The following is a 26,956-nucleotide window of genomic DNA, read 5'->3' on the forward strand; positions in this document are numbered from 1 at the left end:
TGATCTGGGGTGGGCTTGGGAAAGGAAACCAGTCACTGTTTGACCAAAACAGAACAGAAACAGAAAAGGAAAACTCATTTTCTTCCTAAAGCCAAACAGAAATGGTTTATATATAATTTAGACAAGGTACCTGTCAGAATTACTAACTTAATCATTAGCTCCCCAGTCTTCCTTTACCTGAAAAACTGTGAACGTTCTCAGAGTGCTTCTCGTTCAGTATGATCTCTAGAACCGGGGCTGGGGGTGGGGCTGGCCGAAAGACAGAAGTAGGTGAAGGTAAGAAAGTCAGGCAAGTGGAACATAGAAACAAGGATGGTTGGGAGCTTTCCCTGGCGGTCCACTGGTTAGGACTCAGCCCATTCACTGCTGTTATCATAGGTTCAGTCCTTGGTCAGGGAAGTAAGACCCCGTAAGCATTGGGGCCAAAAAAAGAAAAAAAGGATGGCTGGAAGTTTAAGACATGGAAAAATACTAGAGTATTTTAAATAAATAGGATTATCAGGAGTGTCTGCTCAGTAGGTTAGAAACAAAGAAGAGCCTGCCAGTGTAACAAAATTTTAACTTGCTTCTCTTCTTTGGGATCCTTGCCTTCAATCTGAAAACTATGCTATTGTTGGTTTTTTGTTGTTTTTTTTTTTAGTTTTTAATTAAGTATATACACTATGATATTACATTTCTGGGTTGTTTCAACACAATTTAATACTAGCTACCTATTTCTAAAAGCATAATGAATTCTGTTTATAATAGCTTCTCACATAATAGCAATTTGCTCTTAAAACTGGTAGAGGTTGATTCAGAGGAAGTTGGTTTCTGGTCCATGTTTTGACATAGGCCATGTCCATCTTTTATTATCAGCACTTAAAAGCGCCATGCAAACTGAACACAACAAGTCAGTTAGCTTTACCACATTAATTGTATTGCCTCAGGCATTGCTAATTATTTGCTTGTGAAGCTGGACACAGTATGCTTCTTTATTTTGGTCTTTGTAAGACATGTATCAGAGGAGTGGCATGGCCCTTTAGGGATACTCTACAGAAACATTTTAGCAGTTGTCCACCTGAAACTGATCCACATTCTAGAGCAGATGCAGTCTTGCACTGTGTGAAAGAGACAGGCTTTCCTAAAAAAATACAAATGCTAATATAACCAACTTTTGGTAACTTCTACATTAAGAAAAAGATGCTTTGAGAAAAGTAAAAAAAAATTGGAAGACTTAAAAATGCCACCCATCTCTTCATTCTGTAATGCCAAGGTAGATTCTGTTTCTTAAGTAAAACAGTATAATAACTCATTTATAAAAAATTACTTCAAGAGGGCTAACTTCAACATAGGAATTATTTTTGTCTTGAACATGAAAAGTTATGTAATAATCAACAAACTCTGAATTCTGACAATTACTTCTAATGGGTAACTTTGGGCAAAGGTAGACATCAGCTCTGTAAATATACTTTGTTGATGTTAAAAAATTCCCTGTCCAAGAGTCAGGTAGGACATGAAGCTAGTTCAGCTGGTTCGGGGTAGGGGTGGGGGTGGGGGTCCTATTAAAATACCAGGTATAGAAGTGTTTCCACACAGAGTAGGGCATATGGTCAGCGAAGATCAGCGCAGCCTGTTATTCCCTATGTTTGTTATAAAGATTTTTGTGTGCTATAGAGGGTTTTTCACCAAAGAAGTTATTGAACTAGTGAGGACTCTTAGTTTTGGCATTCGTTAATTAAACTTAGTTACAGAGCTAAACAGTTCTACCTACTCTGCAGGGCATGCCCTGTTCAGGACTGGATGTTCAGCTGGGAAATGCTCTATTACGATTATCACAGTGGTTATAGTTTTACATTATAAGTGTTCCTGGTTTTTAGATATGAAATTGAGCTCTATAGTCATAAATTTAGTTTCCATTCTTTAATGCCACAGTCTTTAGTAATAACAATTTTATTGGTTTAACGTTTAATTACTAGATTAAGGTGTTATGTATTCCATTGTAAATCCTCCCTATTCCTTTTGCTCAAGCAGATATACATATGGTTGACTCTTGAACAATACAAGTTTGAACTGGGCAGCTACATTCATTTGCGCAGTTTTTTCAGTAAATAACGTATGACACATCTGCAGATGGTTGAGCCCCGGGTACACATGATGGACTGTGAGGTTTTCCCTGGATTTTCAGCGGCAGAGGGGTCAGCACCCTTGGGTTGTTCAAGGTGCAGCTGTAATCCTCCCTGCAAGTAGCCTATATGGTAAACTTCAGATTCTCACACTTTTTCCCCTGTGACTGGAGGGGTCAGAAGGCTTTAAGGTCTCCTGCTTTGTGGCTGGGCTACAGGGAGAGGCAGTTGTAGTGACAGGCGCGCGGCCTTCTCCCCACCGACACACGCCGCTTGGCGTGGAGGAGCTCCGCGCAGAGGTCTGCAGCGTCCCGCGTGAGGCGGTACGCGGGGCAGGCCCTGAGCGCGCTGTAGTCTTCTTTGATGTCGCCCTCTCTGAAGGAGACCACCACGTATTTGCGCAGATGAGCCTGGCTTCTCAGATCACTGCAGAAGAGGTTAAAGGCGAGGTGGAACAGGTCTTGGGAGTTCTCACAGGGGCCGCCCTCGTTCTTGTCACAGGCACCATCACACATGGAGTTATCATTGGAGAGAAGGAAAATGACCTTATCCGCTGCTTGCTTCTGAGTGGTAAGCCACTGCACGGGACCCATCTCAGCTACTTTCTTTTTCTGCCACTTTTCAAGGATAACTTCACTTCTGCAGCGGTTTTGAAGAAATTCAGTGAAGTAACAAACTGTGTGATGGAAGCATATTTCAGAAGGGTAAACCACAAGAACCTTAATAGAGGGCAGTAGCGTGGCAGCTGAGAAGGAAGTCTTCTTGATCCGTTCTGTGGGGGAGAGAAACATCTGTCATCTCTGCACAGCAAATCAGCAGGTTTTCAGGCCAATCTAAACCATGGCAGATAAATGACCCCTTGCTAGGGCGCACTGGCTGAGCACCAGAGGTGTTATTACTGCCAGAGAGGAAGATACCCCTGAAGTTCCCTTCGTACACATCACCTGAAATACACCAGTACTTAAACCTTAAAGATGCTGCAACAGATTTATTTTCTAAGTCCCTGTCACTGAGTTAGTCCTCTTGATCAAAATTCACAGAAACTATTTAGGTTCAAGGTACTCTGTTTCAGGTGGGTGGTTGTAACTAGGATTTTTCAGTGCCATACATAAAAAGGACAGCTGACCTCTGCCCTTTCGCATCATGTTTTGAGTTGGGTCAACTCAGTAGTAATTCCATCTTCTACCTGTGGGTGGTAGGGTTTCTTAACAGTTGCATAAGGTTAAGAGGTACCGCATTTCAGCTGGAACTCAACTGGAATTCTGTCCTATACATGCTACAGAATGGAAGCTAGGTGTGAAACTACTGTAAAAGATAGATACAGGTGAAACAATTCCCATTAATGTAAGTATTTCTACAAGAGTTTGATATGGCTTGCCTACCTAAGAAAGAACACGGGATTAATCTTGTTCTATCTACAACATCACAAACAACTCAAAGGCTGCATTTCCATGTCGATGTGTAGAGGGGAAGGGAAAGCAGAGGTTATCAGTGGGTCTCCCCCTAGTACTTTATAAATACTGATACTCTTATTTCTCATTCAAGTGTTCAGTGTTTTTGGGTTGGCAAGATCCTTCTTGTTTAGTCACTCAATCGTGTCCAATTCTTTGCCACCCCCATGGACTGCAGCATGCCAGGCTTCCCTTCCCATCACCGACTTCCAAAATTTGCTCAAACTCATGTCCATTGAGTCAGTGTTGCCATCCAACCATCTCGTCCTCTGTCATCACCTTCTCCTCCTGCCTTCAATCTTTCCCAGCACTAATGTCTTTTCTAATGAGTCAGTTCTTCCCATCAGGTGGCCAAAGTATTGGAGCTTCAGCTTCAGCATCAGTCCTTCCAATGAATATTCAACATTGATTTTCTTTAGGATTGACTGGTTTGATCTCCTTGCAGTCCAAGGGACTCTCAAGAGTCTTCTCCAACACTACAGTTCAAAAGCATCAATTCTTTGGTGCTCACCCTTCTTTATGGTCCAACTTTCACATCCCTACATGACTATTGGAAAAACCATAGCTTTGACTGTGCGGACGTTTGTCAGCAAAGTAATGTCTCTGCTTTTTAATATGCTGTCTAGGTTTGTTACTGCTTTTCTTCCAAGGAACAAGCATCTTAATTTCATGGCTGCAGTCACCACCTGCATTTATTTTGGAGCCCAAGAAAAGAAAGTCTGTCACTGTTTCCATTGTTTCCCCATCTCTTTGCCATGAGGTGATGGGACCAGCTGCCATGATCTTCATTTTTAAATGTTGAGCTTTAAGCCAGCTTTTTCACTCTCCTCTTTCACTTTCATCAAGAGGCTCTTTAGTTCTTCTTCACTTTCTGCCATAAGGTGTCATCTGCATATCTGAGGTTATTGATATTTCTTCCAGTGATCTTGATTCCAGCTTGTACTTCATCCAGCCTGGCATTTCACATGATGTACTCTGCATATAAGGTAAACAATCAGGGTGACAATATACAGCCTTGACCTATTCCTTTCCCAATTTGGAACCAGTCTGTTGTTCCATGTCCAGTTCTAACTGTTGCTTCTTGACCTGCATACAGGTTTCATAGGAGGCAGGTATGGTCGTCTGGTATTCCCATCTCTGTAAGAACTTTCCAATTTGTTGTGATCCACACAGTCAAAGGATTTAGCATAGTCAATGAAGCAGATGTTTTTTCTGGAATTCTCTTGCTTTTTCTATGATCCAACGGATGTCGGCAATTTGATCTCTGGTTCCTCTGCCTTTTCTAAATCCAGCTTGAACATCTGGAAGTTCTAGGTTCATAAACTGTTAAAGCCTAGCTGGGAGAACTTAAAGAGTAATTACTTTGCTAGCATGTGAAATGAATACAATTGTGCGGTAGTTTGAACATTCTTTGGCATTGCCCTTCTTTTGGATTGGAATGAAAACTGACCTTTTCCAGTCCTGTGGCCACTGCTTAGTTTTCCAAATTTGCTGGCATATTGAGTGCAGCACTTTAACAGCATCATCTTTTGGGATTTGAAATAGCTAGAATTCCATCACCTTCACTAGCTTTGTTCGTCGTATGCTTCCTAAGGCCCACTTGACTTCACACTCCACAATGTCTGGCTTTAGGTGAGTGATCACACCATTGTGGTTATCTGGGTCATGGAGATCTTTTTTGTATAGTTCTGTGTATACTTGCCACAGTGTTGTTCTTATGCCTTGGAAGAATTTATTTTAAAAAAGTAGGAACTAGCATAGATTAGCTATCTCGATTAAGGGGCAATTTGTTATTAGCTATCTTTGGATCATTTCAGTCTTTGTAGATGCTTCAGTCATTTAAAGAAAAAGATGATTAAAAAAGGTGAGTGCAGATCCTGAGTCCTGACCCTTGCTTTACCCTTGCAAAGGGTAAAGGTGTGATCAGTCTTAAGGAGAGCTCTAAGGTATTAAATAAATGTTGTCTGACTCTATTCTGATGCCAAAATGTGATTGCTTCTGGAGGAAGCTCCTTTTAAAAAAAAAAATCAGCGTCATTCTTTAAAGAGCTGAATTATAACCCTTACCGTGCCTCCAGATCAGATAGATGCCAGCCACCAGCACCCATGTGGCCACAAGCAGAGCGGACAGGAGGAGAGGCAGCCAGCCACCCAGCACACTTCTGTCTGGGGAGAACAGAACTTACTTATTTTCAGCAGAACACAACCAGATTTCTCTCTTATTTGAAGACTAAAATTTTTATTTGAGGCTTTGTAGAAGTTTGGGTTCCTTCAAAGCCAAGGGTCAGTAGATCTCTGCAGATCAGTATTTTTTTTTTTTTCAGAGTGTCCAGGTCTTTCACTAGATGCTCAAAAGGGAGAGGGGCCCAGGAGGTTAGGAATGGTCCTCCAAAATCACTTTGGCCTCTTACTCCACATTTTCACTGTGGTAACCAGAGTTTACATTCAATTTTGTTGCTGTTGTTGTTCTTTGATGAATTAATGTTATTCTGGGTGCAATTACTTCATATAATACACAGTATGCATAGAGGGCATCTTTAAAGGCTGTTCTGTCAGACTGACAAATGTGAGGGTAATGCTACCCGGTCACAGGAATGCTGAGAGTCAGTTAAGCTCCAGCGTGTGAAAGTGCTCAGGAATCCTTTGGCACTGTGCCTAGTCAGGAGGCTGAGCTTCTAAAAACAGCACCTTCCAACTTTTGACCTCATGCCGGGCTAGTTCCGGAAGCATTTAATTTGAAAGAACTAACATCATTAAATCCAGAGAGACATTCTCCAGAACAGGCTGCTCTCAGGCACCAACGAGGTGTGTCTCTTGGTGCCACTATTCCTAATTTGTTATCCAAATGTCTGTGTGGCCGCATCGAGTTACAGTAACAGCCAGCCCTGGACCACTGAGACAGGTAAGAAAGTCAAAATGCAGTGAAATGCATGTTTCTTCATATACTCAGTCCTTTTACGCCACTGACATTTTTCAGCAGACCCTTGGGGCATTCTGAACATCTATTTTGCACCAGTGATTTTTTTTCCCCCTCCTTCTGTATGTCCTGCTTGGTCAGGATCTTGATCTCATAAATGAAGCCTCATTCCTATTCATCCTGTAGCTGTTGGGCACAGAACCGCTGTCTTTCCCTGCACCCTGTTCAGCGCCCACAGGCAGGGACCCTCCCTCACCCTCTCCCACAGCCCCGTCCTGTTGCATTCTGAGTGGGGTAGGGCTGGGGTCCTTCCTGTCCTGAGGCTCTGTGCTGGGCACTTACCATGACCCTGAGGAGAAGAGACTCCCGTTTGTGGGCAGCGCACCACGGTTCCTCTTTGTCGAATGCAGTCGTTGCCACAGGTACGGAAATACGGAGTCAGCTAAGGAGAAGTGAGGGGTTTGGCATTATTCCTACTTTTCACAAGAATTTCTCATCCCTTTTTTTCTAGCTTCAACCCCTCTTTGGCATTGTAGTAAGATGTTCCCCCCCACCTTGGTCATACTTCTGTCATAAAGCCCTAAAATCCAGACCAGTGACCCAAGACCAGACACCGTCTACAACTCCTGGGTTGTGAATCTACGCTTTGTACATGTTGCTAAGAGGTTTTGCATGCTCAGTTATGTCTGACTGCAACCCCATGAACTGTGTGTAGCCCACCAAGCTTCTCTATCCATGGGATTTCCCAGGCAAGAATACCCTAGGAGTGGGTTGCCACTTCCTTCTCCAGGGAATTTTCCTGACTCAGATCAAACCCGCATCTCTTTCACTGGCAGGCAAATTCTTTATCACTGAGCCACATGGGAGTCCCAGTAAGAGGTTAGTTTCCTTATCTAAAAGGGTTAGGTCACATCCTAATACATAAACAAATATGTCCTCAAAAAATAGGGCAGTGGGACGCCTCTTGACCTAAGTCAGCACTTTTAAGTCCCTTGGGACTAGGAGAGTCTGTTTCCTTGGAAAAGGGGTGCAGTTCTAACATGCTGATGGGTATCTGCTCCCCTGGGCATGTCTGAGTGCTGCCTTTATGTCCCAGGAATGAAGAACAAAAGAGTCTTATACCTTGGGTGTGGATCTGTTCCACTGGGACCCTTGGTAACATGAAGTCGGAGCGCAAAGAGCCCTGAGAACATCTGCTGGCCTGACTTCTGTTCTTCAGAAGACTAATCACGGGCCCCGAGAGGACAGAGTTGCCCTTCAAAGTTCATAAACTGATCAGGAACCCAAACCTTCTAAATTCAAATCCTTTTTTACTTCATTTTGCAGTGGAAATGGAGTCTTTGGATAATAAAATTGTATTCCTGTCTCAAAATTCCTTTGTGGCTCTGTGACAGCAAATGGGAATAAAAGCATGTTGGAAAGTCAACAGCCACTCACAGAATCCAAAGGGACTGTGACAATAAGTTCACCTTCCTGACCTCACAGATTCCCCATCAACATCAACGTAATGCCAAGAGAGGCTGCTGGCAGAGGCTAACCGAGGAGAGAATACATCTGCTCCAACCAGAACGGACCGCCCAAAAGCAACGAGTGGCAGTGCAGTGGGTCTTCAGTGACCCCCATTCTGTCCCCACCAGAGCATCTTGTTCAGTTTTACCTGGACTACAGCACCTTCACTTTCCCCAGTCACGTGAACCACCATGGAAGTTCGAGTTAGTTCCTTCTGGTGCAGGTGAGTGAGACAAAAATCAAGAGTTAGGAGCCATAAGAGGGAGGAGATTAAAGACTGCCAGTGAAGCCACTGCTCTTCCCAAACTGACTAGAACTCATTAATTTGCGTGAGTCAGATTTACTCTGTACTTCTGAGACCGACTGGAACTCATTAATTTGCGTGAGTCAGATTTACTCTGTACTTCTGAGACCTCTACCTTTGGTGGGTTTTAGATTCACAGGGATGTTTCCAGAGATGCCCCCAGGGGACTTGGTTGGTTTTTTTAATTAATCAAAATAGTCCAGTACATTTGTATAGCAGACAGTCCTGCCTGTTGCTCTCTCAAAAGAGTCTGTCCAGGGAAGTTCTCCAACAAGGGAAGGAGAGCTGGAGGTGGAGGACAGGACTGGTGTTGAGAACATGAAGGGGAAGAAAGTACCTCTGACACATAGGAAGTCCCAATCACGGTGGTGTTTTGGATGAGCGCCATATATCTGTCTCCAAGGGGACTGGTGGTAAAATTCACTTCCACTGTGTTCGCGCTCTTCTTGCAAGCGGTGATGTTTGGCTTCCACAGACTTCCTGTGAGTCGGGAGAATCACAAGGATGGAGCTGCGAACTGGGCCCTCAGTTAAGTCCCCAAAAGGGCTTGACCACAACAGATGTCTGTTCTGAGGCACACCTCCACGAGATACACACTACCACACAGCGTGTCTTTTATTTATCATCTCAGAGTAACCTGCTGCCCAGGAAAGTTTAGTGACCCCACGTCACTGCTTTGCTGCAAACAGCTTCCCTGGGCTGATGGTGATGGGAGGCACAGGGCGGGTGCTGGGTTCGACTACTGTCTTCTACTCGGCATCCATTTGGAGTGAAGGGCCGGGGGTCAGGATTTCCCTCTTTCCAGGATGGGGAGCAAAAGCCACAGCTTAGGAGACGTGTCTGAGTTTATAGAGTGAGTAAATTCAGCTAGAACTAAAACACTCTGGATTCCAGAACTCCATCCATCAGCCTGCTCTGCCCCAACTTAACCAAATGTCAGGAAATAAGGAAGTGCCTCATGGCTTAAAAGAATACCCTGGCAGGTCTACTCTGTGAGAAGAGCCAGTTGTTTCAATCATGTGCCTTGCAAATCAGCGCTTGGTCAATTTCCAGGAACATGACATAGAAGAGCATGCATTATTTTCCCCACCCAGGAGGCCATTTCAAGCCCTCACTTCCAACTGCCTTTAGGAATTGGGTACTGGAAGTGATTTAAGGCCCTCAGGCCCCCTACACCCCACACGGTCCTCCACCCCAGATGTCTCCCGGCAGGAGGCCATGGAGGAGGCCCAAAGCTCCAAGTCTGCCTTTCAGCAAGGAGACACATGCTCGGCCTGCTGGGGTTCACAAGGATGCCTGTGGAGTGGGGGTGCCTAAAAGACAGGGACTGGTCCCCCCAAACCATTAGCCTCATTAGCATCCTATGACTGTCATGATTCAGAAATGCACAGAAATTCTTGTAAACCCCTTGGAAATTAGATGGTTGGGACTGATTAACCTGAAAGGGCTATTTCAAAAATCAGGGCAGGGGCAGTTTCTAACAGTCTGCTTGTGAGAGGTGACCCCTATGAGGTCGCAGGTTGGGAGCGTGCTTCTAGGTCATTACTTTAGCTAATGCTGTCACCTTGAATGTTTGCAAATCCAGGCAGGCCCCTGTGGCCACAGGTCAGTGGTGCTGGTGTCTGAGCGGGCGGAGGACTTATAACGGAGTCCCATCCAGGCAGAGAAGGCCTTTGTTTGGGGCTAAAATGTTACTTTAATCAAGGGAATGGGGTGTTCTTTCTGTGACTTGCTTACGACATAAACCTGCCAAGAGTTTGTCAGGCTAGGGATCAGCCTTCATGTAACAGCCCTACTCTAGGCCTCAGTTTCTTCATCGTAAAAAGTCTGATGGAGCTGTGCTGGCTCGAGGTATGGATTTCTTCTCATAACAAAAGCAAATGCTGAATTTACTTACCTGCCTCGATGCACTCTTTTTTATATTTCATTATGGGGTTCAGGCACCCTGGAAATTTTAAAGTTTTCACATTTTAGAAAAAAGTAACTCTGCTCCACCCCAGTGCCAACAAGTGTGCACACAACACATGCTTACCACACCTGTAATGAATTGCCAGAACATTTCAGATATGAGGTCAGATAGCAGATGTAAATAAGATGCTAACATACTGTTAAACAGAAGATTATCTACCTATGAAGTGATAACCAGAATCTAATTTGAATACAGCCTTTATCAGAACGGTATCTGTGATCCCCAAGAGAAGACATCAAAACCAGCCATTCTTGAAAAATGAGGTTCGGTAATGTGTAGACACTGCCCCTTCCAAGAGGTGGAGCTTAATTCTACTCTATACCCCTCCGCCCCAGGGTGGGGTGGACTTAGTGATTTGTTTTCAAAAACTGGAGCTGGGGAAGGGAAAGATACTAGATTACATGGAGAAACCTGGCAAGATACCACTTAACAGTGACAAAGGTGAGCGTCACCTGTGACGCCCTGTGTGTGTCACCCACCCAACAGGTGCCACAAGAAGAGCGCTTCACCTGTGCATTATTCCCCCCAAACCCCTGTGTCCCCGTTTGATCATGAGACAAACACCTGACAAACCCAGATTGGGGGAACATCCTGCAGGAGGCCTGGCCATCACTCCTTAAGACTCATGGTCGTGAAACACAGGGAAACACCAAAAGACTCTCACAGACCAGATGAGATGAAGAAGACATGGGACGAAATGCCCCTGGGACAGAAAGATGACATTAGTGGAAAAGCAGATGAAATCGAAATAAAGTCTGGACTTTAGTTCATAGAAATACCAGTGTTGGACTCTTAGTTTTGACAAATAGATGGTGGTAACGTAGGATGTTAACGGTAAGAGAAACTGGGTGAGCGCTACATGGGAACTCTTTGTATTAGCTTTGCAACTTCTCTATACAAGTATTCCAAAATATTTTAAAAATGAGATTTGGTCTCACCAAGAAACCTGAGAACTACTGTGTAGTAAATGATGTGATGCTGCGATACACTAGACCAGAACCAAGGCATGCAAACAGATTGGAAATTGCCCCCAGTTGGCTTCAGTGCCACTGCTGGCATAGGCACGGGCATGGGGACAGGACAGGTGACCCAGCTCGAGCCGGAGTGGTGTGGGAGCTGCTGGGGCCAGGCGCCGTGCTGGGCCCTCCTCACCGGAGAGCTTGTCTCATCCTCGCACTGACCCCGTGTGTGATCATGCAGGTGTGACACCAGAGGGCTGAGCGCGCGTCATAGAGCAAGGGAAAGAACCAGCGCTCACCTCAGTGCCACCTGCCCCTTCTCCCAGCTCAGGGGCAGACACACTGGAGTCTGTACATCCTCAGAGACCAGCCACACATGCTCAAACTACACATCCTGCCCGGAAGCTGAGACTGGAACAAGCGTTCTGCGTTGACCGCAAAGAATGGCCAATGTGCATCAGTCAAGAGGGACCAAGGTTTGGCCGGCAGCTTCACTTTGCTGCGTGTGTAACCAGGGCAACTTACTTAAGCTCCCAGTTTCTTTTATCTGTAAATCACGGCTGTCCCAACCGTGGGGTTTTTGGCAGCCCAAGTGAGATGATGCGTGTCTAGTGCTCAGTCAGTGCTCGATGCACAGGAATGGGCTTTCCCCTCCACTTCACCTGACTCAGTCCTCTCCTTGGGAGTGAGATGCAGTTACTGTTGTGTCCCTACTACACATGAGGAAACCGAGACTCAGCAAGGCCAAACATCTCATCCAGGGGACCTGGCCTCTCTCTACCAAACCACATACCAGATCAGGTGTCCCGGCAAGACAGAGAATAAGACAGGAGTGAGGATGTGTACCTGGGGAGGTGAAGTTCACAGCCATGGAGGGGCCGTCCTCATTCATATTTGCATTGGGGATGTTATGGGCCCCAATGAAATAGACTGTGTTCAGTTCGACAGGAAAACCAATGTAGGAAAACATCCACTGCAAAGCAAAGTGGGAACCCTTGAATTGCCACATCTTTTTCATTTATAATTTCATTCCTTAACCCACTACTAAAACTTATGTCTCTAGCCAATGTCTATTAAGGAAATTGACCCCACACAGTTTGCCAGTGTAACCCACAGAATTAGAGAAGTGTAAAGTTCTAGAGCCAGGATATAACTTAGGTTCAGTTTCCCTCACTTGGGCTCCCCCGCTCGCTCAAACAGTAAAGAATTTGCCCACAATGCAGGAGACCTGGGTTCAATCCCTGGGACAGGAAGATCCCCTAGAAAAGGGAATGGCAACCCACTCCAGTATTCTTGCCTGGAGAATACCATCAACAGAGGAGCCTGGCAGGCTACAGTCCATGGAATCACAGAGTTGGACACGACTGAGCGACTAACACTTCCCTGATTTTGCTGATGGAGAAATTGAGGCCCAGGGATGCTGACTTGCCCAAGGCACACAGCAGAGAAATGGCCCCAAGTGGGATTTGAACCCGGACATCCAGGTTCCAGGTTGTAGCTGTCAGCAGCCTGTATGTGAACACAAATCCACACCCCCAACAAAGGATCCAGATTAGTGACAGCCCTCCCAGGTGTCTCCAAGTGCTTACTTTGCCACCGGAGGGTCTGGTCTGAGTCTGGAAGGCCTGGGTATAATTGCACCTGACGCAGCTGTAGGACTCGAAGTGGCTTTTGCCCATCACGCAGATCTTGGTGGCCTTCAACAAGCGGATGCTGGCTGCCAGGGTGGGTAAGAGGGCAGTTGTGTATTTAGTGCTTCCTCTGTAGCTGATCGGATGCTAGATAGCCTACCTGCCTTCACATTCACCGTGACTCTCAGAGGTCGGCACTATGATTGTTCCCGGTTTACAGAAAGGGTGAGCGAGGCTTGGTGAATTTCAGGGAGTTGTGCGTGGCTTACAAAGTTCATCAGCGACAGAATACGGATTCAGATTCCAAAGCCTTTCCTCCTCATAGGTGAGCCTAAATTTCACAGGTACCTGCAAAGAGGAGTCTACCTTTCCACTATCCTGGACCTCTTTTAAGAGGAACAGGCGTGCTGTGTAGAGCACAGGCCTCTCAGAGTGTCCTCAGTAGCCAAACCTGTTCTGTCTGTACCTTTATCCATGCCGATCCTTCTCCCTGCAATGCCTTTTCCTCCTGTTCTTTGCCTTGCCAATTCTTTCTCCTTCAAGGCCCAACTTATGCACCACCATCTATAATGATAGCTAACAAATACAGGAGCTCACTCTGTGCCAGGGATGAAGCCAAATGCCACCTAATTTAATGTGGTCTCACCAGGGCCCGCTCCTCCTCCTCTCCCTTCAACCGAACTGAAGATAAAGTACAGGTCCCTCCAGGATTCCCCTGACAGTCTGGCTGCCTCCCCTTGAGCCCCGAGAACCTGACTGAGCAGGAACTAGAGCTCACTCAGCTCTCTGTGCTTGGCACTCCCAGATTATGACCATATGGAATTTAGCTGAATTTAGTGAGCGGACCCTACAGATATGGGCTTTAGGCCCCCAGTACTGGTTCATCCAAAGTGGCTCAGAGAAATGCTAGGACTTCCATGATGTCCTTTGGGAGATGGAAAAGCTATCTACCCAAGAGAATGTTTTCCTACTGGGAGATCATCTCTGGCCTTATCCCATTTTCTTCCATGAAAAACAGCGTAACATATAGAAAAGCTGACCAATACCAACACACCACTTGATGAGTTTTCACACTTGTGCAGCCAGTACCCAGGTCAAGGAACACCCCAGGAGTGCCTCTCAGGCCTCCTTTCAGTCACTCCCCACCCAAGGATGGGCTTCTCTGGTGGTTTAGATGGTAAAGAATCCACCTGCAATGCAGGAGACCTGGGTTCAATCCCTGGGTTTGGAAGATCCTCTGGAGAAGAGAATGGCTACTCATTCCAGTATTCTTGCCTGAGAATCCCATGGATGGAGGAGCCTGGCAGGCTACACTGAGTGCATAGGGTCACAAATAATCAGACATTAAATGAGCAACTTTTACCCAAGAATAGCCACTGTCCCGACTTCTAACTACATAGAGTAGTTTCGCACTTTTTGTTAATGGAATCATCTTGCGGGTAGGACTGCAGGCCTGTGTGCAGAGGTGAAAAGTATGAACTCCCGAATCTGGCTTCTTTTGTTTGTGAGATTCATCCACACATAGTCATAAATCATTCATGCTAATTGATATACTGGATTCCATTTTGTGAATCTAAGTCTACTGTCAGGCATTTAAGGCGTTTTATTTTTGGCTGTTTTGAATACCGCTACTATGAGCATTCTAGTCTGTGGCTTTGGTGTATGTATGGCATGTATCTGGTATATCTGTGGCATGCGTGTATGTGTTCTGTTGGGTATGTGCCGGGAAGGGAGGTCATGGGTTGTCAAGTCTGCCCATTTCTGCTTTAGTAGATACGTCAGGCCTTACCATTGATTGATGCAAACTTACCATCTGCCCGGAGTATCCAGCTTATGTTCATCAAAATTGAAGAGTCTTCCAGGTCAACACTGCTTTTAATAGGCTCCACTCGGAGGTCCCTCAGGTCCCCTGGGGTCAGGGTGTGTCGGACCATCCACTCTGGAGACGGTCCTGGGAGAAGGCAAAACTGCCCCATGACATCCCTTCCCCAGCCCAGTCCAATGCCACCTACTCTACATGGCCCCCTGTGACCACCCGTCACTCACAATTCATCTCTTCTTTCAGCTAAGGCAGGCCAGACATTTCTCAGTGCTGGCTGATGTGCAGCTTAGGTGATGCTGAGCCTCCTGGGCCCAACCTACAGGGCACATGTGCCCACTCTGGGCCCCTTCATATGTATGTATATATCTAATTTATTTGACATGTATATTAGGATCACTTCTGCCTGCCCCCATACCTCAGCCTGGACTCCAGCCAGCTTACCCCCATGACACCCCCTTCCTACCCCTTAGCTTCTGCCAGGACCATCTCTCCTCCAGCTCATTCTGTCCATCCACATTTCTTGGGCAGAAACACACCCATTCTTTAAATGCTACCATCTCCAACACTCCTTCTTCTCTAAAACATTTGTTTCCTGTTCCCAAGTGTAAATGATGTCCCTCCCATGGCACTTGATCTCCTGTGCCTCTTTCCAGCCAGGAGGCCAGCCCACCCGAAACCCTGGGAGCTCTGCCTTGGGCAGATGGAGGCTTCACCCGCATCAGCTAACAAAGCGGAGTTTCACCCTGCGCCTGGTCTTTGATGACCTACTGCTGGCATTCAGGTCCCCTGAAAGTCCAACTGTACTTCTGACTGTTTCTAGTGCACCTACCGGGTTCAGAGCCACACTGAATGGTCTGCAAGAGAGAAAGAAATCGAGTGCCATGTTGAATACCAGCAAACCAGAAGCCTTCATTTGCCAATTAGACAAAACACCATCTTTTCCCTTAAATGCATATACAAGTGATGCATGTTCAAAGAAAAGCTGAGCTGCTCCCACTTCACAGTTTGGGAGACATTAAAGAGCCCTACAGTAGGCTCTGATGGGCCATAGATTAACCACCATTTACTTGAACCTCAAGCCTGGCCATCATCTCCCTTAAAGATCAAAGGTGGGTTTACACCCCTCTCTGCAGCTCACCCTTGCCTGCCACAAGCAGGGGATAACTCTGGACCATCACGGAGGCCCCTTCACACTAACTGTGGCCTTCTAGGACAGTCTAGAATATTTATTGAGTTTCCCCAGGTTAAAGACTGGCTGTGCCAAGAAGAGCAGAATGCAGTCCATGGTACCTTTCCAAGGTTCTTTAAAAAATTTCCCTTCTGATATAAAAAGACTCACTGGAACTATTTACCAAATCATAAAGCAACTATGATTTCATCATGTTATCTTTTTAAGAAGAACTTATAAAAATAAACAATATCATTAGTATCTAAGAAAGGCCAATATGAAATCCTTTGGATTAACTGCTCATGTCTTTTTATAAGAAAAAGTCCTTTGGTTTTGGAATAAAATTCAGGACCTAAAAGGAAGCAGCAAGTTCCCATGACACGCATGACACAGCGTGGGCAAGCCCGCCAGCTCCGGAACTTGAGCCCTCACAGCCTCAATCTTTCTCAACACCGCGAAGGCAGAAGGCAAGACTTTTGATGATTTGAGTAATATGAGTTGGGTGGAACTGTCAGTCACTCATCTTTGTCTTTTTAAAGCTGAACTCCAAGGGATGTCACCAGACAGTTTTTTAAACAAATAAGCCACCATGGTGATATTGGAAGCTAAGTTTTTGTCAAGGGGCTGCTGAGACAAATTTTAGAAAGATGCAAAGCCACAGCTCTAAGCTCTGTACAGAGTTCAAGCTACAGGCCTAGTAGCAGGTACTGCAAAAGCAATGAATTCTTCCTCTAGGGGAAAGGTAGGGGTGCGGTGGAGTGAGGGGGTGGGCTCTGAACTGAGACGGAGGACAAGGAGAGGAGCTGAAGACGTCAAGGCAGAGTATGTCTTTGCATCAGCAAATGACACCAGGCTTTTATGCTACGTGCTAAGCTTAAGAGCAACAACATAACTTCAAACGCTATTTGCAAATGAGGTTTTGTGAAGACCCAGAAGATTCCCTCAATCCTTTAAGGCAAGGGAAGAAGGGAAAGCTGCAGAATTCAGGGTCTTAGGTCTGGGGACAAGGACCCCAGTACAGCGCAAAGAACACGCCAAAAAAAGGCGACTGGAACGTAGAAGCAGCTCTTGCGACCCCAGGCAATAACAATAATGAACGCCCAATACGTGCTAGGCTCTTTGCTGCTACCTTACGGGCCGGGTCGCTGTCCTTCACTAAATCCTGATGAGTGAGATATATGACCCTTCAGTTAGACAGATGAGGACACGAGGCTCATTGAGCATAAATGGCTGGATAAAGAACGCATGGTGGCATCTGAACCCGTCTGATTCCCTCGCCCCAGACTTAAGCAGTCCGACGCCCGATCCCCGCTTCAGACCGCCCTCTGCAACGCCTCGGAGGAGCATGAGCTGATGGGTTGGGACGCGTTTGGGTCCGGGTTTGAGGGACCGGAACGCGGGAGAGGGGAGCGGACGGGGGCGCTTACCGGCTCTGGAGGCACGGCCCCGCAGCACAGTGCGGCCAGGCTCAGCAATACTAGCGACATCGCGGGGCCACCGCCCGCCACCTCGCGGGGTCCGGATCGGCTTCGGGCCGCGCGCTCTTATCCAGGCGCCCGGGGCCACACCTCCGGGCTCCGCCTCCCCCAGCACCGCCCGGGTAGGGGCGGCCCTCTGGCGCCCTCCCAGGGTGGGGAATGTAGTGCCCGGCCTGCAGGGGTCGCGCGGGATGGCTGCCGGGGTCCGAGCGTCTCCCGGGCAGCCACGCACGCGCCGGCCCAGCGCACCCGTGCGTGCGGTGAGCCAGGTGCGCGAGTGCGCGCACTACCCGCCCGCCCCGGCCCGCAGGCCCGCCCGGCGCCCGCCCGCCGCCAGGAGCAGGTCGGGTCCGAGACGCCCGCGGTCCCTCTCCTGGCCGCCCAGAGCGCGCGGAGCGCCGGCGCTGCCGGTTAAAGTGTAGCGGGGCTGGGCCGGGCCGCCGGCGCCGGCTCCTCCGACTCCGCAGCTGACCGTCCCGGCACTCGGACCGACCTGCCCACGGTGAGTAGCGGGGAAGCGCTTGACTCGCGGCCGTGGCCGGGTCGGGCCGAGGTCGGGTGGTTCTGGAGAATCCAGGCTGGACGCCGAGGTTGGGGCCCCCCGGGAAACAAAACTTGTGGGACGGGGAGAGCAGAGTCGCACTGAGTTACTCGCAGAAACTTAAGTTGTGTGCGATTCGTATCGTAGAAACCGTCCCTATCGCTGGTTTTCTGGTCAATGTATCTTTCCACAAAATGAGACCTGCCGCTAACAGTTGGGTCTCCGAAGACGAAAGCCTGCACCCTTTGGGTGTGGAGGCGACTTCTTGAGTTTCAGGGAGCTCGGGATTTCTGAGTAAAATTTGCAGATTAAATACGGCCTCAGAGAGCCGACCTAGCTGCTCGGAACCGAGTAGGGTCTGGGAATTGCATTTAACTTGATCTCGCTGGTTAATTCTGCGCAGGTGGACCGGACCCATTCTTTGAGAGAAACAGTGGGTTTGGGGAAAGGTTAATGAAAATCAGCTGGGCTAACAGTGAATCAAAGTGCTTGAAACTCTGCGGCTTTAGGCGCCTGGGTTTGCAGAGGAGAGGGGCGGAGCGGTGACCTACTCAAAGTCCCTTAAACTTCTAGGCTGAGTTAGCGCCACTCTTCAGATGGGAGGCCAAGGCCTAGGGAGGGGTGGTGAAAAGTTGACTTAGTCAAGCAGTTGTTTTGCTGAGGTCCTGTGCACCAGTCCTGGCCCAGCTGCCTGATTCAGATTTTGGCCAGCATGGAGCAGGCCCAGTCTCAGGGTTGGCTGCGGACTCTGGCATGCACATATGTGAGGTGCAGGCGACGCTTTCCTGAGGACTGGTCTGGTTTCTCATCAAGGTGAGTGGCTCAGGTGAGGGTATTGCCTCACCCATGGTGGCCCCTTGCTCAACGTCTCTGAGTTCCTTTGAGCCCTGGCGCTGTGGTCCCAGAGATCACTTGCAGCTCTAATAGTTGTCTGTATTCTTGAGCCGACATGTGCAGGGTGCCAGCCCTGGCGTGCAAAGGTGCCAGCTAATTGGTGCCCTTGGACTGAGAATGGGGGCAGTGAGAGTATCTCCAAGGGCACGTCCCCACCCCCACCGCCGTGGAAGTGCAGATGCAGACAGTCTCATCTTCCTGCTCTCGGGATCACAACCCTTGTTCCGTGGGATGCCAGACGTTTTGGTGATGGTCATTTTTCAGTTGTAGAAAGGCCACATGGCTGGCAGTGTCAGGCCATGGGAAGTCAGTCCCTCTGAAGGCAGTGAGAAGAGTCTGAATCCATTTGCTGAACCAACAGCCAAGTCCCTGCGTGGGCCACCCTCCGGCTGTACCAGCTTTATAGACACGCCCCAAAGCAGGCCCTGTTGCGGGAGCTTGAGCTCTTGAGGGTGAGGGCTCTGGGGGTAACCAGGGATGCAAAGGTTAGTCCTGGAGACAAGGTTTGTGAGTCAGACATTTTTAGGGGTTAGGAGAGAGGGGAGGTGGATAGCGTCCCAGGAGGGGATATTCCCTATTCCCTTCTTTCTGTAAGATCCTAGAGTGAGGGAGCAGCCATGGTGTCAGGTGAGACAGAGGGGCCAAGGGTGGCCTGGCCTGCGGTGGGCCCCTGACTTAGATCTTTGGCAAGAAGGGGTGAGACAAGGCATGAGAGGAAGTGGCTTTAGATATGGGAGAGGGCTGGTTTTCTTCCAGGAAAGGGCAAGGTCGAGACAGTTTCTCCAGGAAAAGAAGCTGATGGGCAAAGGAGAAAAGAAAGGCGAGGCGAGCAAAGTGCCAAGGTGGCTGAGCATCGGGTCGGAGGAGTGGGAGGGGGAAACCAGAGCAGCGGGCTCTGGCCGTTGACTTGGGACGCAGACCGAGTGACCTCCCCGTGCGCTGGGTGCAGGGCTGGGCATGTGTGGGCACAGAGATGACACCGCCTTTTCTCTGGTTCTCTGCTGCCCACGGCCAGGTCTGAAAGCAGGACCGCAGAGTGAGCAGTCCCTTGCTCTGTGGGTCAGCAAGGCATGCCTGTTCGGTAGGAGGGGTCCACGCTGGCTCGGAAGTTCATTCTGAAAAGTGTTCCTCCATGAGAGGGCCTTGCTGGTTAAGCATGAAGCCTCCAAGCTGCCCTGCTAGAAGGAACGCCGTTTGTTCGAACCCCTAAGCCCAGTAGTGTCATAGCTTTGTCAGTGGGATGCAGGGCCCCTGTGAGTCAGGAGGTCTCAGCTGCTTCCCCTGTGACTCTGGAAGTCTCGGCCCTTCTCAGAGCCTCAGTTTCCTTTGTTGTCAAGTGTAGTGGCAGTGAGGTGGCTGAGCTCTGTGAGGGAAGTGCAGATGCTCTGACCTTTCCTCTTTGGCTGTGAATTCTGCTGTGTCTGCATTTCTGAAAAAGCCTTGTTCAGTGTTCCTTCTTGTCTGGGTATTTAGTAGGTGCTTGTTAAATGCTTGAATGAATGAATGAATGAATGCATACCTTCCTCCAAGCCAGGGGCCCAAGCCTGCCCAATCAGGAGAGTTGGTTTGGGTTTCCTTTTATTGTTCCTTCTCTGGTGGGGGTGAGGAGCATCTCATCTGGAGTCTGGAGGACCCCTCTGTCCACTGCGCATGGCCCTGGCCCCAGACCCCCCGGGACAGGCTCTGTGCTGCTGCTGGGGTTCACATCTCCTGGCTGCGCTATTGGTTCCCCAGTGCCACCCTTGAGTGAGGCTCTGGGAGTTGTAGGGCCTCAGTTTCCCTCCATAACATGGGGCTGACGTCAGGGCTGTTGGGAGACTCTGAAGGGGTGGGAAAAAACTGGAAGACTTTAAAGGTGCTGTGTAAATTTAAGGACAGGGGAGGTGGGACAAGAAAAAAACAAATGATTTCCCTGGCCTTGACAAGGAAATTCCTTTGAACCCAAGTGCAGAGACGCCCTCAGGCTGGCACTTTGGTCGGCCTCTTTGTTTCTCTGTCCTCCCCTCCCCAGGAACAAGGCCGTCAGAGGCTGTTGACCTGTCTCAGGCCCGGCCTCCACCCACACAGGTGGAATTTTCCACTTTTTTTTTTCCCCAAACATTAATCAAGGCCCCAGGCGGTCAACAGTGGATTCATTGTCTCTTGAAGAGCAAGAGTCAAGCCGTTTCTGGGAGACACTGGCTGCCTCCCGGGGCCCCAGCGGCCCACCCAAGCTGGATGGGCTGTGTTGGGGGCGCCTCCACCCACAGTGTTGCCCCCCTTCTGCCGCCCGTGTTCTCCTCCTGTTGTGGAGTTTTGCAGAGTCAGTGGTCATGCGTACCTGAGCCCGAGGCCCCCTGCGTGCTTGCCCCTGCCCCCAGCAGGGCCACAGAGCCACAAACGGCCTCTCTGCTCCAGTGAGGAGGGCTGGCCCAGGAAGGCTCCCACGGGGTTAAGTCCATGGTAATACTGCTCCTGCCAGGAACTGGCAGGAAGGCCTGTGAGGCCACAGCCTGAGTGTACTTGCCTTCAGCTTCACATGCAGTGTCACACTGGGGGCCTCAGAGAAAGTCCAGAGCGTGGAGGAGGCCGGTGCTGTTATTCTTTCAAAGCCCCATCTGTACTTGGGTCACTGAGTCAGCCTCCCAGGGCTTGAGGGCGGGTTACTGGAGAAGTCGGTGGTGGGGAGCAGTGGTTTGTGTGGGGCTCAAAGCACAGGGGTGGCCATGTATTTCTCCATCAGTGATACTTTAATTACTCTGTTATTAGTAATAGCACTGTTATTCATAGGCACAGCATCACTATCCATACTGAAGGGGATGAGTGAGGATGCAGGGAGGAAAGCAAGGAGGGATTGAGGCCATGGTATGAACTTGATAAAATTACCATGTGCTTTTGACTTTGCACTTGTAATTCTCTGAAGGGTGTTTTTGGCTTATTTCTTTTTCCTCTCGTAACCAACCTAAGAAATGGGCAGTCTGTTTCCATTTTATAGATGTGGAAACTGAGGCCCAGAGTTGCTAAACCATGAGTGGTGACAGAGTTGAGATCACAAACCATGGATCTTGACCTCCAGCTCCTTTCACTTTTTTTTTTTAAAGTAGTGAAACTTGAAAAAAAAAATAAATAAGTAGTGAAACTTGAACATGAAACCTCAGTATATATAAAACACACACGGATGATGCTGCTGCATATTAGTGTGAGTTATCTTGTAAGTTCATATTTGTAATTTACACATGTGTGTTTGATTTAAATATTCACAACCTAATAGTCGAAAGCTGTGTTTCATTCACCGGGAATTTTTAGGGCTTCAAGCTCGGGAGGCAACATCTCAAGTGACCGTGAGAGAACTGCTCCAAGGAGGCCAGGCTGGAGTAGCCAGGTTATATAGAAATTTTACAACAGAGGGCAAGTAGTCTGAACATCAGAAGATTATTGATAAGTAAAGAAAACCAGATAACCCAGGTTAAGGAATTCAGCACTTTTCTGTGTATGGGAGGATGTGCGGTCTGAGCTCACTGAAATCATTCCTGTGATGTGCACCTCACTTATCTGAGGCGAGTATCCTGTGTATTTTTTAAAATTAATTTATCTTTATTTGGCTGCAGTGGGTCTTAGTTATGGCGTGCAGGGACTTCTCTCTAGTTGTAGCACGTGAGTTTCTCATTGCGATGAAATTTTAAAATCACTTTAAGAGAGTTTGCCCAAAAGCTCTTATCTCATTTACATTTACTGTAAAGCTTCATCATGTCAAGTTATTTTGCTTGCAACAGATGCAATAACATCTGTCGTATTTGACTTCTATTAAACCTAGGTACAATGAAGTATTATACTTAATGATTCTAAATACATGCCTATAATAATTAGATCAACAAACAAACTTTAATACCAGGTATCAACTTAATATTCAGTATTTCTCAGTTCACATGAACCTGAAAGTCCTTTTGGCCCGTTTCTTTTTATTTAATTTGTAAGTACTTTCTTTAATTAAATAGAGCTCTTTATAAATTCAGTGTTGATGATACTATACTTTCCAGAGGTAGAGATATTTCATAAGTACCATGTGTACACAGGCATATAAACAGGCAAAACAGGAGATCTCATGGCTTCACCTAATTATGAATCAGGTATCACGATATAAACTTGCTAGTTTACAAAGAGCAGTTGGAATACATTAAATTTGCCAGCTCAGATGATTTAAGGTTTTACTCTTTGTAGAGTTTGGCTGAGGGAACATACCTAGCCATGTGAATTTTAGAATTGTCGCTTTGTCTCTTTGTTTCCTTGGTTTCAGGTATTGCCTGATAGGGCTCAGTTTCAGGTCCTGTGGCCTGTATTTACATTTTTCTTTTGTGGAGATTTGCAAGAGACAGACAGTTGCTTTTAGTTCCCTGAAGAACACGTCTGTCACCTAAAGGATACTGAAAGATTGATTTGTCCAACTGTATATTAGCAGTGAGAAGATTTCTAGCTCCCTTGAAATGTACGAGTTCTGTGTTCTAGAACTTTATAGAGTTTCACATGCCTTCAAAAGCTTGTATAAGGCATTCAGCAAAGACCCTCATTCCGAATTTACCAGTTAAACCCAGAGAAAAATCACTACTTTTATTTTTTCACTAGTTCTTGAATTTTAGTTTGAAGTTTTTACTTATTTGTGTGGCTTAGTTTTCCTTTAGAATGTTTAATATTTCCTGAGGGGCAGATTAATATACCTTGTCTTAAAATACCATATAGTATTTCCCAGGGAAGCATGCCTGTCCTACAATATAATTAACCAAAAGAGATGATAATCATCTTATATAAAGCCCATTTAAATATACCACTTTGATACACTTTCATCCCAATTTTGTCAACTTTTATACCTTTACTTTTCATTAGTGTCCAATTAACAAGCTTTTGTCTTATAGGAAGACTTTTAATTTTTGTCTTTCTTTTTATTCAGTATTTCCTGCCCATTTATCTGTTTTTATATAAAAGGCTGTGGGATCCCCAGAGAGAGGTTGAGTGGTGGAACTCAGGCCCTTTGGCCTATCTGTTGCCCCAAATAATTGCTGGTCAGGTACTCAGTGTAAATTTTTCTAGCTTCTTAAATATTTATTTTAACACTGGGGTGAATAGATCAGACTTGTTTGGCTTTTACTGTTGGGAACTAGTAGGGGGTACCCTTTGACCCATTTAACTTTAGGTAGTGTAATATAAAACCTTGTGTTTTAACCACATTAATGTCCATTTTATTTATCATACTCTAAATAACCATCTAAAGATTTCTTTATTCATTTGAGATAATTCCTTTAAAAAATTTACCTTTTTGGAAATAGTATCTAGATTTTCCTTATAGGACTTTCCCCATAAACCTTAATTACTGTAGTGCTTTTGTTTACCTGTAAGACCCATTGAGGGGAAGCAAAGACCACAAAGGAAGCTTCCTAAACCAGTTTTTCTTACTTGTTTGAAACTACAAGAAGTTCTTAGGTTAATTGTTAGGTATATTTTTTCCACCTTAAGTTTGATTTTTGTTTTATGCGTACCAATAAAACAGTTTTATAATGAGAATGCTATAGATTCACCAGTTTGTTTCTCCAGTTTTAAAGGAATCCATCATTTGGCCTTTAATAAAATATCTGTTAATAGTGATTCAAACTACTGAGGTGCAAGAGGCTTCCTCATAAGAGGGTGGGGGAGGATATAACCTAAGCAAAATCCAGAAAGTTTGCTCTCAAAAATAGTATGGCAGAGGTCAAGTTTTCAAGACAAATACACACACACACACACACACACACACACACACACACACACACACACACACACACACACACACAATGTCCTCGTGAGATCACGTAGAACTTTTACATCTCAAAGACTCAGGAAGAGAAATGCAAGCTTTCCCCTGGAAGGACTTTGTTTAACATCAAAATTCTGAAAAGATATTTCTGTCAAGCCAGCTTTTTAATCTTAATTTTACTGCACATGCAGTAAGAGAGGCCCCTCATTTTTAGGGTGAGATTTCCTTTAATTCCCAATTAAGTAGGTACTTGTAAGTTTTGTATGTACATTAACCAGACTGGGGGATTAGCTCCTTTTATTTATTTATAGCTGTGCTGGGTCTTCGTTGCGGTGCGGACTCTGCCTAGTTGTGGTGAACAGGGGCTACTCTCTAGATGCAGTGTGCAGACTTTTCATTGCGGTGGCTTCTGTTTTTGCAGAGCACAGGCTCTGGGGCACTCGGGCTTCAGCAGTGGTAGCGCCCAAGCTCTAGAACACAGGTAGTTGTGGTGCGTGGGCTAAAGGCTCCGCAGCATGACGGATCTTCCCAGATCAGGGATCAAACCCTTGTCTCCTGCATTGGCTGTTGGATTCTGAGCCACCGGGGAAGTCCTCCTTCTTCTTTTATTTTGTAACCTTTATTTCCCATTCTGAAGTTGGACTGCTGAAATAAAATTGCTGGTGATGATTGTGTGATGCGTCAGCATGCTGCTTGAGAGCTTAACCCCTCTAGGTTTGGCATCAGATTTTGTTTCAGCTCCCTCTTAGGCGTCTTGGGTTCTCCTAGTGGCATGTAAGACTACCATGGTGTTCAGATCACAGCACGGTCAGTTCTTCTTCGAGTCCCTGGATGCACAGGTTGTTAGTGAAATGAGTGGGTCTCCCTGAAGGGACAGCTGCAGTGTGGGGTCCGGCCACCACCACTCCTGCAGATTTCTCAGTCACAGCAGAAAGCTGTTGCCAGCCAGAGGGAGAGGGTCCCTTCTTTGGAGCTCAGAAGCACTCATAAATTTCAGTTTTGTGTTTTTTTTTTTTTTTATTTCAACAGTCTCTATTAAGGTCACCAATTCAAGGAAAACCAACAAGCCGGTCTTCCCCCTAATAACTCAGGTGGGAGTTGAACCTTACGCAATGTTTAACTAAGCAGTCTTCCCAGCCTTTAAAAGCTGAGAATAACCACTCCTATCTAAACTGAATCTGCCAGTGCCTTTTACACTGAGCAAAATCTTCCCAGTACTTCCAACTGAGGATAACCCAGGTACCACTTCTGGAAACTAAGTTTCAAAGATAACTTATTCCCCCAGTATCTGAAACTTAACGGTCATCAACCAATAATGGGAGCTCCTAGAACTAAAGAGAGACTCACCCAGATTTGTCTGGACTCCTCCAAGAGGTGGGTGGGCAGGCACAAGTCGCCTCTGCTGATTACTAAGGCTCCAGATCCTTGTAGAGTTCAGGTGAAGGGGAGGAATCTGCTCTGGTCCCTTTGTTGGTCTCCATAACTGTAAAAAAAAAAAAGTAGTTGCAATCTTAAAGTTGAGAGTTCTGTTTGACTTGGCGATAATTTTTAGGACTTCATGTCCAGAAGGCGGCATCCTGGAGAGCTGCTCCAAGGAAGTCAGGGGAGGAGCCAGGGCAGGTAGTCTGAATGTCAAAAGATTACTGTGAATTAAAGAAAGCCAGATATCTCAAGCTAAGAGGTTTAGCACTTTTCTCTGTATGGGAAGATACGTGAGTCTGCCTCAGCTGAAGTCATTCCTTTGGCACGCCCCTCAGCGCTCAGGGGCCAGGATCCTGAGTTTGCCCAGGGCTCACTGTCTGGAGTGGCTGCAGTGTGATGGCTGCTATATGGCAGGTAGCCCTTCCCTCCTGCGTTCCCGCAGGTCTCAGCAGCTCATCATCGGCGGTGGCTGCAATTGCTGATGACTGTGACATCCGTCGTTTACTGATATGGCAGGAAATATTCCATTTCTTATTTGCATGTCATAGAACAGCAGTGCTGTCTTCTGTGAAACCAGGAAACCCCATGAAACCCGTGAAACTCTTGAAACCGGGACGCGTGGGTGCAGGTTGATGTCTCCAGCAGCCCTGCTGCCTGATTGACTTGGGTACTTCCGTTCAGCGATAGAGCTGTTGTAGTTGACACAAGGGAAAGAGTGGACGTTTTTGAAGCAGTTGGCCTGGCATTCCTTAGGGCTCTCTGCGGCTAAGCCCCTCCAGCAGCTTGAAAGGGACACAGCAGTGGACATGTGTGGCAAAGTTGGCTGACTCATCTCTCACCATTGGTTTACAGATGAAGGTGGCTGCTCCAGGGTGTGATCGGGCACCCCTGCCATGCTGTGGCTGGGATGGCACCTTGCGAGGGGCCTGCTCCGCACCTCCCAGGCCTGTGGCCTTGGGTGGAGCATGGCTCCAAGCCTGTGGTAGTGCCTGCGTGAACGTGGGTTGGAGATCAAGCAGGCCTGGCAGC

At 47.1% G+C, this 26,956-nt stretch overlaps 2 protein-coding genes across 11 annotated transcripts in view; one reads left to right on the top strand and one right to left on the bottom strand.

Moving 5' to 3' along the window:
- Positions 1 to 1,884: 1,884 nt before the first annotated feature.
- Positions 1,885 to 26,723, bottom strand: IL17RB (interleukin 17 receptor B). Of its 6 annotated transcripts, none has more exons than XM_020880840.2 (11): positions 25,853 to 26,720; positions 15,493 to 15,517; positions 14,652 to 14,792; positions 12,800 to 12,927; positions 12,057 to 12,183; positions 10,180 to 10,227; positions 8,620 to 8,762; positions 8,127 to 8,192; positions 6,812 to 6,911; positions 5,620 to 5,718; positions 1,885 to 2,874 (listed from the first exon to the last, which is right to left on the bottom strand). In XM_020880840.2, the coding sequence occupies exons 3-11, from the start codon at positions 14,773 to 14,775 to the stop codon at positions 2,315 to 2,317; spliced, it is 1,395 nt and encodes a 464-aa protein (XP_020736499.2). In that variant the 5' UTR covers positions 14,776 to 14,792; positions 15,493 to 15,517; positions 25,853 to 26,720; the 3' UTR covers positions 1,885 to 2,314. The 6 variants fall into 6 exon arrangements, with proteins under 6 accessions (XP_020736499.2, XP_020736497.2, XP_070312023.1 ...); XM_020880838.2 differs by lacking the exon at positions 25,853 to 26,720 and adding an exon at positions 17,259 to 17,389; XM_070455922.1 differs by lacking the exon at positions 15,493 to 15,517 and having other exon boundaries at positions 8,127 to 8,189; positions 25,853 to 26,723.
- Positions 17,520 to 26,956, top strand: part of CHDH (choline dehydrogenase) — an 89,177-nt gene continuing 79,740 nt past the window's right edge. For 4 of the 5 annotated variants that reach the window (XM_070455916.1, XM_070455915.1, XM_070455920.1 and 1 more), the window contains exon 1: positions 17,520 to 17,811. The gene's annotated coding sequence lies outside the window, so the exon portion shown is untranslated. Of the gene's footprint in view, positions 17,812 to 18,534; positions 18,664 to 26,956 lie in introns of those variants that run through there. The other variant, XM_070455919.1, reaches the window with a different exon arrangement.

The sequence above is a fragment of the Odocoileus virginianus genome, chromosome 26 (assembly GCF_023699985.2).
Source record: "Odocoileus virginianus isolate 20LAN1187 ecotype Illinois chromosome 26, Ovbor_1.2, whole genome shotgun sequence".
Lineage (NCBI taxonomy): Eukaryota > Metazoa > Chordata > Mammalia > Artiodactyla > Cervidae > Odocoileus > Odocoileus virginianus.

Bases quoted from the DNA above. Each gene is read 5' to 3' on its own strand.
- IL17RB (XM_070455921.1), bottom strand. From the start codon at position 26,081: ATGCCGCCTTCTGGACATGAAGTCCTAAAAATTATCGCCAAGTCAAAC. The intron at 8,763-10,179 runs GTAAGTAAATTC...CCCGACTCACAG, and splicing joins AAAAGAGTGCATCGAGGCAG to GAAGTCTGTGGAAGCCAAAC. The intron at 6,912-8,126 runs GTAAAACTGAAC...ACTTCTCCTTAG, and splicing joins GTGAAGGTGCTGTAGTCCAG to CTGACTCCGTATTTCCGTAC.